This window comes from Barbus barbus, assembly GCF_936440315.1.
Source record: "Barbus barbus genome assembly, chromosome: 49".
Lineage (NCBI taxonomy): Eukaryota > Metazoa > Chordata > Actinopteri > Cypriniformes > Cyprinidae > Barbus > Barbus barbus.
This window is the reverse complement of record NC_136727.1, coordinates 17,442,196-17,454,645: the sequence shown is the minus strand read 5'-3', so window position 1 is coordinate 17,454,645 and position 12,450 is coordinate 17,442,196. Positions and strand designations below refer to the sequence as shown.

Below are 12,450 nucleotides of genomic sequence, written 5' to 3'. Positions count from 1 at the left end.
TAAAAATATTGTACAAAAATGTATAAATGAGATTGTCAACAATTTGCCAAAGCGTAAAATACTTTTGCCAAATTGCCACAAGAGTACTGGAAGTTAAATGCGTCCAAAATTGAATAATTGTGCATAAAATTTTAAACCTTTGGCATGCTTATTAGAGAATACACATATAAATTTTGTTATTCTCCTCACACAAAGCTACATTATGGCTTTGGAATATGGTTGCCAAATGAGGAGAGCTACTTTTATGGTGGTGTTTGGAGATTGGCAGCATTTTCGTTGTAAGCAAACATAATTTCAGACATTCTCTAATGAGTCCGTCTACAGAATACATGACCTCATAAAAAAAAGTTGTAATATTTATAATCTGAGAGATGACGTCAATGGAGGCTTCTCATTTTTAATTCTCTGAAAAAAAATAAAAATTAAAAAAAACCTTGAGTAACAGTGGGAAAGGAAAGTTTAAATAATTTCCCATTGATTAAAGAAGGCAGTCGTCTTTCAGAATCCACATATCAAAGGGATAAATGGAAGAGAATATTACTCTGGCATTCCCCGCTCATATGGTGAAGTCCCGAACAGAGAATGTGTTCGGGAGGCAAGCAAACAGCCTTGACTTGAAGCGGCGCATGTGGGTTTAAATCACACGTCTGCTCTAAATCGACAACAGACTTGGGTAATTTCTGTCTACGTGGTCCTTGAGATAAGCTCTCCATCACAGTGCATGTCTGATTAGAATTTACATAGATTTACTTCATGAATATTTCAAACTCATAATGATTTGTCCCTTTAGATCTAGCAATCCTGTTTTTAGCAGTTCATGTAAAAAATTAAACGGGCATAACATGCAAAGTTGCATTTATGCACGTCGACAAATAATGACAATACCGTGGTATACAGTAATGGTAATATCGTGATAATTTAATGTTCAAAATGTTCATTATCTATGGTATTTACATGACAATTTTAAGGTAGTTCACATAATTTCATGGTATTACCATAATACTTGTACAAAAACATAGTAATATTACAGTTTGTTGAAAAACATGTCGATATCATAGGAGTTCAATGAGACTTCACAAAGTTCATTATGGTACTCCAAAAGACATGGTGATACCATGTACTTTTATATAATATTATTGAAATAAACAATTTTACATGGAAAAAAATACTTGAAAAAAATACTGGAGTAGCAATATGTAAGATGACAATTCAAAGATATAAGGATATCATAGAAATCAGATTAAAAAATGTTACCAAATGATTATAACATTCATATACCATGATTTTTAAATGGTACTTCACAATAAAAAATGGTACTGTATGTCAAAAAAGCATGGTGATATCATGCACTTTGGTATTTATGGTAATCAATAATTTAATAAGATATCAACAAATATCATGATATAACCATGGTACTTGTAAAAAAAAAAAAAAAAACATGGTAATACAGTTTGCTTTAAGACATGATTATATGAGTTTGTCATGGCACTTAATGATTATTTATATACAGTGGTTTTTAAATGTTACAGTAAGAATACATTTACAGCAAAAATATGCTGATTCATCTGATTCATATATATCATATTATGGTACTCAGTGATTACCATATTTATATACAATGATAATATGCAATGATTTTTAATTCACAAAAAACACTTTATGATAATGTAAATATAGAGTGGCCGGCCGACCAAAATTACCCCAAGAGCGCAGCGACGACTCATCCAAGAGGTCACAAAAAAGACCCCACAACAACATCTAAAGAACTGCAGGCCTCACTTGCCTCAGTTAAGGTCAGTGTTTATGACTCCACCATAAGAAAGAGACTGGGCAAAAATGTCCTGCATGACAGAGTTCCAAGACGAAAACCGCTGCTGAGCAAAAACAACATAAAGGCTTGTCTCAGTTTTGCCAGAAAACATCTTGATGGTCCCCAAGACTTTTGAGAAAATACTCTGTGGACTGACGAGACAAAACTTGAACTTTCTGGAAGGTGTGTGTCCCATTACATCTGGCGTAAAAATAATACAGCATTTCAGAAAAAGAACATCATACCAACAGTAAAATATGGTGGTGGTAGTGTGATGGTCTGGGGCTGTTTTGCTGCTTCAGGACCTGGAAGACTTGCTGTGATAAATGGAACCATGAATTCAGCTGTCTACCAAAAAATCCTGAAGGACAATGTCCGGCCATCTTTTTGTGACCTCAAGCTGAAGCGAACTTGGGTTCTGCAGCAGGACAATGATCCAAAACACACCAGCAAATCCACCTCTGAATGGCTGAAGAAAAACAAAATGAAGACTTTGGAGTGGCCTAGTCAAAGTCCTGACCTGAATCCTATTGAGATGCTGTGGCATGACCTTAAAAAGGCGGTTCATGCTCGAAAACCCTCCAATGTTTACAACAATTCTGCCAAAATTCCTCCACAGCGCTGTAACAGACTCATTGCAAGTTATCGCAAACGCTTGATTGCAGTTGTTGCTGCTAAGGGTGGCCCAACCAGTTATTAGGTTTAGGGGGCAAGCACTTTTTCACACAGGGCCATGTGGGTTTGGATTTTGTTTTCCCTTCATAATAAAAAACTTATTTCAAAAACTGCATGTTGTGTTTACTTGTGTTATCTTTGATTAATGTTTCAGATCAAACTAATTTAAATATTAAAGTGTGACAAACATGCAAAAAAAAATTAAAATCAGAAAGGGGGCCAATACTTTTTCACACCACTGTATATATGTGGCAATTAATGATTTTGAATTGCACATCGATGAATACCATGGTATAGCCATGGTACTTGGACAAAAAAATCATGGTAATGGTTCAGTTAATCCAAAAGCATGATAATACCAAGGTACTAAATTATAAAGTTTTTACAAGGTATACTAAGAATTAAAAAAATAAAAATAAAATAAAACATGGTAATGTCAAAAATGATGGGGGTACATATTCATATACAGTGGTACATCTACAAAATTCTATAATTCAATCAAAATACCCTGGTATTATCATAGGACTTTAAAAGCACAGGTGGTGAATAGCATTCTACCTCAGTAATTTATTAAAAAGAAAGGCTTGCACATCCAACATTTTGATAATCAAATCCATTGGAATAAATTTTATTCAGCTGTACCCATCACATTTTTCCACAGTAAAGTAAAACTTTTCATCTTCTCCTACATTATATATACAGTATTGCTGATGCACTCAGTGCAGATGTCGAACTGAGACCCAATGGAACTCCAGTCCAAATTTTCAGCACGTTGTGAGCAGATCTTGGGAATAAATCCTGGCTGCATTGCCACGTGGAGTCCTAGATGCTCCGCTTGATGTTCACAGCCACACGCTTTTCGATGCTGCATCAAACGCATATGAGATGATGAATGCCACTGTCTACCGTGTGGTGTCTGAATATTCTCAAATGAAGAAGACAGAACAATAGGAGGAAAAACAAACATTGTTTCATCATTTGTTACTATGTTTTACATTTATTTCGTCTGGTTTTAAAATGGGAATAGACTCATTTCAGAAAACAATCACGCACTTCTTGAGCTAAAAACTTTTTTTTATTTGTTCACCAATGATCGATGCAAGGAGTGCTCATAGATGCCAATACCATGCTACAAAAACAAAAACTGGAGTAATTTTGGTATTATGTTTTGGTAATTGGTGAATCTTGCAGGCTATTTTCACCCCAAAATACATTTTATAAAATGAATAATGATAAGTAAATGAACTATATTCTTCATAAAAACGAAAAACTCTTTCAGGACCATCATTTTCATGGCAATTAAGCACATTTTTTCCACAAAATTGTAATTACCATAATGTGTCCAGACATTTTCCCTCCAATTATTCTTTTTAATGCGAGTAATTTTTGTACAAACATTTGTTTTTTATACATAAATCCGCATAAAGCAGCAGTGCAACTATTGTCATGATGTTTAAATAATTATGTTTTTTTCATTACGGTAATGAGAATTGGGGGCAAGAGTTCTTAATGTCATGCAAATCGTATTGCTCATCAAGGCTTCATTTTCATTAAGCGCAATATATTTGATTCATTTCTTCAGATTTTGAAGTAAAATATAACCCAGCCGCATTCTTGATATACATTTTAAGAGATCTGAGGAGGCGCAACCAAACCACAACAAACAAAAAAAACTTTTTTTTTTTTTTAAATCCTAAATACCAAAATAACCACAGTAATACCCCCCAAAATAATGTTAAGCCCCCGGATATAGCAAGCTTGATGTATGTTAATTTTAAACTCAATAGCACAAAGAAAGAACTTAAACTGGAGATAGTTGGGTTTTGTTTCACAGCAGTGTTTGTGTTTTATAGGGTATCATTGCAGTATCTGGAGAGAGTAAGAGGCTCATCCATCCTAATGCCCATGGTTAAGCAAACACAAGAGTTTGGAGACACAACCATCTGTACGTTTTAACAGAAGGCGTCCTCACAGGCAAATCTTCTTTAATCTTCATATGTAGCCTGCACTAAAACTACAATCTGTAAACTGCAACATTGCATCCTATTAGAAAATTCAAGGACTTAACGTCACATTTCACAGAGAGATGAAAAGCCATTGTACTTAAGGTGATCTGAACAGTTTGGAGAATTGGGAGAACATTGAATGCTCACAATTACTGAAACTGGATATTTAACTCAAGAAAACAGAGTTAGTTCGTGTTTTTAAGACGTCAATAGTGAAGGACACTTATTTATAGAAAAACTTCAACATAGACATTATTGTCAAGATAAACCGGATTCACGTCAATACCACTAAGTATTTGAAATGGGGGCTCGTCCGGGATCTGTAAAGTTTCTCCAAGGTTGCGAGAGAAAACAGCAGCTAAATAAAGACGCATTCATCAAGCGCTAGACTCACGATGGAAACAGATCTACCATCTTTCATCTTTGCCCTCTCAATTTGTCTGACAAGAGAGACACCCTGTCTACTTTGTTCCTTATTCTAAATTAAGACAAAGAGAACGTAACAGGTATGGCTTGTATAATTCATCTCGAAGAACAGATGAATCTTGTTTGCAATGGACGAGCAGTAAATTAAAAGAAAAACGTGGCCTCTCTTCTTGATCTCCTGCTGTCAGGGGGTTTTAAAGGCCGCAATGCCATCGAGGGCGCTTCAGATGCTCAAAAGCGAAAGGGTTTTATGAAGGGTGCTCTACCCGAAAGGTCACTAGCTGAAGGGTTCACAATCTTTGATGGTAATGAGGGGTCTTACTGAGGAGGATCCTTTGACAAAGGCTGTAAATAATTCAATAATAAAAATGTACAAATTTATTTTAAAAATAAACAAAAAAAATTTTTTTTTTTTTTTTGTGTGTATACTACAACTTCTACTAGTCATAATAATATAAACAATCCTGTATAGAAGATCAGATTGCTTAAGCAAAATAAAACTTTGTCAAACATAAATCAAACAAAATGCAGTGAGATTTAGTTTTACAACAAATGCAATAATAATAATACTTTGAAAAAAGAAGCATGTGCGTAGAAAAGTATTCACTTCGTAAAAGGAAAATTGAAAACAGTTCATATTTCTTAGTTGTTTGAACCAGGAACATTCTTTAACTCCCTAATTAAAAATATTATCGTTACTACACTTTTCCATGCAGTATAATACGCATCAACACCTAATGCACGTCGGCGGACAGATCGCAGTCAGTTTGCGCAAAACTTTCAAATTATCAAAGAACCCACACATATTCCCGGTGAGAACACTTTTTAATACAAGATTCAAACATACAGCGTTTGGTGGCATAAATTAACCAATGCTGTTTAACATGAAAGAGAATGAATAGTGTTTTTCGTCATTACGTTGGCGTTGTATTCTTTACTAGGATGCACTTCTTCGCAGCAACTGACCTCTAAGGTGTCTCGCTCAACACATCACTGTCATTTCGAACACCTGGACCCAAGGTCAACCTCAGCACCTTTATAAACGCATTGCTTAAATGCTCAATCTTTTGTCAACTCGGCTTGTGTTTGCAATACAGGTTGCACTTTGTAACATTGTTAAAACTCAGACAAAATGTTAAAAACAAACCCATATACACACAAAAAAAGAAAACATACTGACCGTTTCCCCCACTTATGCCATTTCCGGTTTAGTTATATTCAAACAGTAAGTATAATCAAATTGTTTTTTGAAGGCTGAAAATATACATAAGGCTGACTGATTTGACAAATAAAAAAAATAGCTGTGCAAAAGAAAAAATATTGTATAATAGATAAAACTGAATTAGCTCAGGGTTTGTGAAATTAACCATATAGATTGAATACATGCAAACAGACTTGGCTTCATCTCTATAAAGAAAAAAAAAAATTAAATAAAAGGGACGGAGGGGAAACTATCATATTTTTACTTATTCATCATTGATTTTATTCAAAACTGTAAGAAAAAAAAAAAAGACGTACTTGAGCTGCAGACTTAACGGTAGCAAACGACAGCCATTTTTTATCTGCATCTTTGGTTTTTCCACCTAAAATATTTATTCAGAGTTGTGCTAATGAGAAAGCAGTAGCTTTACTGCGACAGACCCATTAGAAAAGGCCACAAAAAAGACAATAAGCTGCAAAAAATAAAACTGTGTTTTTGTAAAAAACTCAAATTTACTTGAGAAGCAAATTGTGTATGATAATAAATAGCTGTTTTTCTTATCCCATTGACAAACTGAGATTGTTTTGCTTTAGTTTCTACTAAAAAAAAAAAAAATCGACCAGATTCAGGGTTAAAACAAATGCACAACTTTGCTTCTTTTAAAAAAATATTGAAAATTATTTTGCACTGTGTCAATGCCATACCATGATGAAGTGCACGAGCAATGTTTTTGTAACTCAATCCTACTGCACCTTTACCTGCAACATTTCCATCTTCAACCTGTTGGTACGTATAAATGAAACATCAAATCAAACTTTGGATTTTGGCTAAATGGAAGCATTACAAACAAGTTACGTTCGCACCCAAAAATACATCCATGCATAACCTCCTACGTGGCAAAACAATTCTGGGATTGTGAGACTTGAGGAGGTACTGCGTCACAGAGATCTTGCACACTACTCATACTGACCAGCCGTGACCACACCACACCTTTATTATTGCAAATGTCACTTTTGAATTCAAACCTCAAACCAAATGAGCGTAAAACACAAATCAGAAAAAAATAAAATACTATTACATAGGACATTTTCCCCGACAACACAGTCCGCCATTTCTATTTTGTAAGCTTAAAGCAAACTTAAAGAAAACCACCTAAGAAAAAAACCCATGAGGAAAAGCTACTGAATCGATTACCAAGACTAAAGTTTTACAAATTGCAATACACTATATATTTATTGTTCTTAATAAACAATTTGAGGCTGTATCAAAAACTTTGTAAAAAATTAGATTGTGATTTGATCACTTTTTTTTTCCTCTCTCTTTTCTAGTTCTGATGATTTTGTAAATTAAATCAGTTCTTTTCACTCCTATTCCAGGTCTTGCTCAAGGATTTTTTTTTAATAACCATCACTATATATAAAAAATAATCACCCCTCATCTAAAACAAATGGTAATATTTTTTTTTTTCTACATTTCCTTTTTTTTTTTTCAACCATATCTGATTTACACACGTTTGGACTATACAGTTATATCCACAGGCAGATTATTATGTACAGAAGACACTTGCTGCGATACCACCAAGGCAAAATATGGCATTCAACTGCAAATATATAATTATGACATGACATTTAATAAACAATACCGTTGTGTAGAGGATGGGTCACCATTATCAAAATCTTCAGTCTTTATTTTGAATTATTTTGAGTGGATCCAAGGCATATACTCCATAATCATCACTGAAATATATGTATATATATAAAAAATAAAGAAAAAAAAAAAAAATAGAAAAGAAAAAGGAAGAAACAAAGAAACTACAAATCATTTGAAACCCAAACTTATTCTGATTAAATCAAAGTCTTTGAAATTGAGCAATCCGTCAGTAGCTCGACTCTAACTGGTGAAACAGTATATTGGTGGTTTTGACTTGAGGGTGCTGAACATGGTTCCTGCTGTCTTATGAGAGAATTAAGGATGCAAAGACCCAGTCAACCTGTACAACCAATTAAATCACAAGATTTCTTCATGGCCTATGGGAAATATGATTAAGTGAGATCAATACCGGGCTCCGGCTTGTCAGGTCAAAGGCAGAATCTGCATAGACTACTCACTCATGAGATTACCACCTCCAAAAGTTTCACATGGCTGGCAAGAAACTATATAGCACAAATCTCAAGTCAGAACACATACTGTGACAGGTTCACTTAGTAATTTTAATGATTTTAGCATTTTTGAAGGGTGGAAAATAGTGTTTCTCTCAGTGTAATACTTAAAAAAAAATTAAAAAAATGTAATAAAATGTATAATAAAACTGAAAGATGATCTAGCATAACTTTCAAATATACAGTGGATTAAACAAATCTTTCGTTTTGGCTACCTCTTCTTGTAGTGATTTAACTAGACATGTGAAGAACAATAAAAACAGTTTAATCTTGTGTTAAAAGGCAAAACCATAATGACTCGACATTCCACGGAACTGTCTGCATGGCTGTCCAAGTCCCTCAAGGCCATTCATTTATTCCCCTACTGTTATTCAATTTCTCTATGAAACCTTTTGCACCTGCAGTCAGCTTTATTGTCCGCTTATTTTATTCAAGATTAACAAATTCAGAAGATAGAAAGAGTGCTTTTAGGCAAGGAGTTTTGATTCTGAGTCAGAAAAATGTGAAACAAAAAAACAAAGAAAATCAAAATCAAAACAAAACCAATAATTAGTCAAAAAAGCCCATCTAGACACAAAAGCGCCAGGACTGGAGGGTACATCCCCGAAAGTTTGGCAATAACCAGAGTAGTCAGAGGCTGAGGTTGTTTTTGCTGTCCTTTGCAGACTTTCCAATTGCCCCACCCTCCCACATCTCCTTAAGAGTCCAGTTTAACAAAATCATCCCATCCCATCACATTCAAACCCCAAATTTGCAGCACCCCCCTTCTAAAAATCCCATAATGCAAAGAAACAACACACTGGTGTGGAACTACAAAAGTTCCCCATCCTCCTGCTCCGGAGGTTTCGGCAAACATTAGGGTGGCACGTAAGGGGGTGGAGATCTGTACGGGGTCATGTTCTTGGGGCGGGATCCTTTCCCCTCCATTGGTGTAGAGAAGGGTGGTGGTGGCTGGTACGGAGGGGCATTAGGATCCTCATCGTGTAGAGGTGTGTACTCTCCCAAAAGGTCCTGGTTCAGAGGTGTTGTCTCTGGACTAGCCATGTTGGGATACTCTGGTGGAGGAAGCGGAGGCTTTTCCTCTTGAAGGATAAGGGGCATGCTGGAAGATGGGGGCGGCTTAGAGTCATCAAGCTCATCTGCAAAAATAATGGGCACTCCTTTCTTGATGAAAGTTGCTTGGTCTTCGATGGTCAGCTTGCCCTTGCGCTTCTTGCGATAGCAAATCATGGCAATGATTCCAGCTATCAGCAAAATTGCTGCAACCACCACTGCCGGTATGACGGTGTGAAGATACACATCATCATTGCTCTGTCTTCCCGCGCCCACAGCGGGCGTAACAGGAGATGTGGTCGGATCTGGGATCTCACCTAACGGGACAAACATGTAGTTGCGACAGCTTGCTGTGCCTCTGACAGTGATATTTAAGGCCTTGAAATCTGGTTCCATAACATGCATGAATTGTGGTGAGGGTCTACCCTCATTATTAGAGATTCTTCTGCTCAGCTGCTGTATTTGCTCTTTTGGGCAGGGGTTTTGCTGAAGGCTGTTGTTTGTCCATTCCACTATGATAGAGCCCTTCATGATGTTCTTCAGTGTAACGGTGCTACTGTTGCGATCACCGAAAGACTGGGCCAGTTTCTTGACGAGAAGGATCTTCTTGTGAATGTCATTGGTGACTGTACGTGCATCCCCTTCAAACACAGCAGTAAACAACACCGGTGACTTAACACTGTTTCCCCATCGATTGACACAAACCTCAAAGGCATCTATTGCATAGAGACCTCCTTTGTCAGTTGCCTGCATGAAATACTCATGTTTTCCTTCATGCTCCTGGTCTGGTAATCCATAGAGCAACTGGCTTGTGCTATTGAATTGTATCCAGGAATCATCTCCAACCACATCATTGCCCTTGCGCAAGGTGAGTCTCAACTTATCGGTAGTTCCATCCTCTTTGTCGAAAAACGTATCAGATGGAACCTTCACCTCAAAGTAGGTGCCAACGTAGGCATTCACCTGATCGATTGGGTTTCGCAGCTGGGGCTTTATATTGCCTTCAATTGGAATAACAGGGGGTGTTGTGCGCCTGGGTGGCTTGGTTGTGGTGGTCTTGGGTTCTCTTGGTATCGGAGTGGTCTTGGGTTTCTTTCCAGGTCTTTTTGTCGGTTTCCTGGTGGTGGGTGTTGCTGGAGTCACAGAGGCCCCAACAAACACAGGCCTGGTTATGGTGGGCTGGATGACGATTGTGCTGGTGGTTTCCATTAATCGTGTTGGCTGAGGGGGGCCTAAGGTTGGAGTGTAGGCACTGGGATCTCTGTTTCGAATGGTAGGTTTCACAGGAAGTGGCACAAGATCACGAACAGGTGGGGCAGAACTGTCTGAGGTAGGAGCAATAGAAGGAGAAGTTGGTGTGGGAACTATACGGGTGAGGGGCTCAGGGTAAGTTGTTGGGGGGAGTAATGAGGGAATGGGAGTGGGGGTGTTGTTGAGCTGCCTTCGCACCCTTTTGGGCACATGGGGCTTTTTGTTAGCGATATGCCACCCAACGACCGGATATCCCAACTGTGCGGACATGGTTCCCTCTTTTGCTGGAACCTGAACACTACTGATATCAGGAATGCTGCTTTGATCCAGACTGCAGCCAAGTTTCCAGGACAAAAGGGCCCCATTTTCAACCACCTTCTTGGCATTTCCCGGTCCTGCCATGAAAGCAGACATGTCAAACAAACGGTTGTTGACAACAGGCAAAATCTTCATGTGCTGAAGCCCCATGCCAGAAAACTTCTTCATGTTAGCAAGTAGTTCCACCCTCTGCTTTGAGCTCATTTTTGTGAGGTCAGCATCCAGAATGACGGTAAGCACAGTAACAGGCTCCTCACTGCCACAGATGAAAGGTTGGACATCATTGCTGGCTGACTGTTGAATTGCAAGCTGAAAAGGGTCCGTATCAGCATGCTCCTCTGGGTGCACCTCAATGGAGAACACATCTGGGCTTTGGGAGACTTGGCTCTCATTGGAAACAGAAACAGATATGTAGTGAACACCCTTGTCTGTCTCTAGAGGAAGGCCTTGAAGTGTGCCACTCTCTGCATCCCAATGCAACCATGCTGGGAGCATATCCTTGCTTGCTTCTGTGATCTGTAAAACAGGAGGAGAAATAACAATTACCACAACTGAATGACTTGCATCTGAAATGTAACAAGACAAATGAGCTTACAGTGATGCCAGATATGCACTGCCAAGTCAAAGACTAAAACCTGAAAGTAAACCCCACTTTATAATGTGACTAATATCCAATCACATGAATCAAGCGGTCTTTGACGAGCACAAAGTCAGTATCTTGAAATTCAGTAAGACAGGAGGAGTAAACACTATAATGAATGAGTTCTCTCAGAGTGGCATAGAGCTCCCTGCGGCATGAGATACTCCACCAGCTGGAGAGCCGTTCAATGAGCGCTCAGTCAAAAATAACCAATAATGAATCAATGGCATTGAGATGATCCATTAACACAAACAAGCCTCTTTGCAAATACAAAAATGCATCCTTTGCTTTCAGCCCCTTAATTTGATTTGTTAATGAATCCTGGGTTTATACATTATGTAGAGCCAGTGGCTCATGGGTTGGTCATTAAAACTCAAATCAGTGCACAGGGAGTGAGGGCATCAGCAGCTGGGCTTTTTATTTCACTTGACAGCCTTCAAAAGGTTTAGACACAAAAATCCACCAGCACCACACCCCTCTGCCTTTTGCAATCTTGCTTTTGAATGTTCCCATCAACCAGTCAGAGCATGTATGCAAGCTTGATTGTGAACCTATTTGATCGCTTAGAGAGACATTAATAATTCAGGTGGGAGCCTAATTATAGGCTGATCTATAGTCTTGTTGATTTATAGTGTGTTTGAAACATCAACACTGCTTCACTTCAAATGGTACGTGACTTGCACAGACCAGAGGTATTTTAAGCGGATGCAAAATGACAATTGTTATTTACACAGCCGAAGCTCTCAAATTTCTTTTGCTTCAACAGGGCTCTAGACTGCGACCATTTTTTGAGAGTGTGCAAGTAAAAAATGTATGTGGTCGCACAAAACATGCAAGTCCTGTCAGCGACAGCCAGTTTAATTTAACTTTTTTTTATTTTGAAAAGCTTATCTTTGCTGTTTACCTCACGT

General features: G+C 37.7%; 1 protein-coding gene across 2 annotated transcripts in view; it reads right to left on the bottom strand.

The window, feature by feature from the left end:
• Positions 1-7,450: 7,450 nt before the first annotated feature.
• LOC306867567 (dystroglycan 1-like) overlaps positions 7,451-12,450 on the bottom strand; it is a 30,636-nt gene continuing 25,636 nt past the window's right edge. For both annotated transcript variants that reach the window (XM_079413308.1, XM_079413307.1), the window contains exon 3: positions 7,451-11,415. In XM_079413308.1, coding sequence (XP_079269434.1) covers positions 9,133-11,415 — 2,283 coding nt within the window. In that variant the 3' untranslated portion in view covers positions 7,451-9,132. The remainder of the gene's footprint in view (positions 11,416-12,450) is intronic.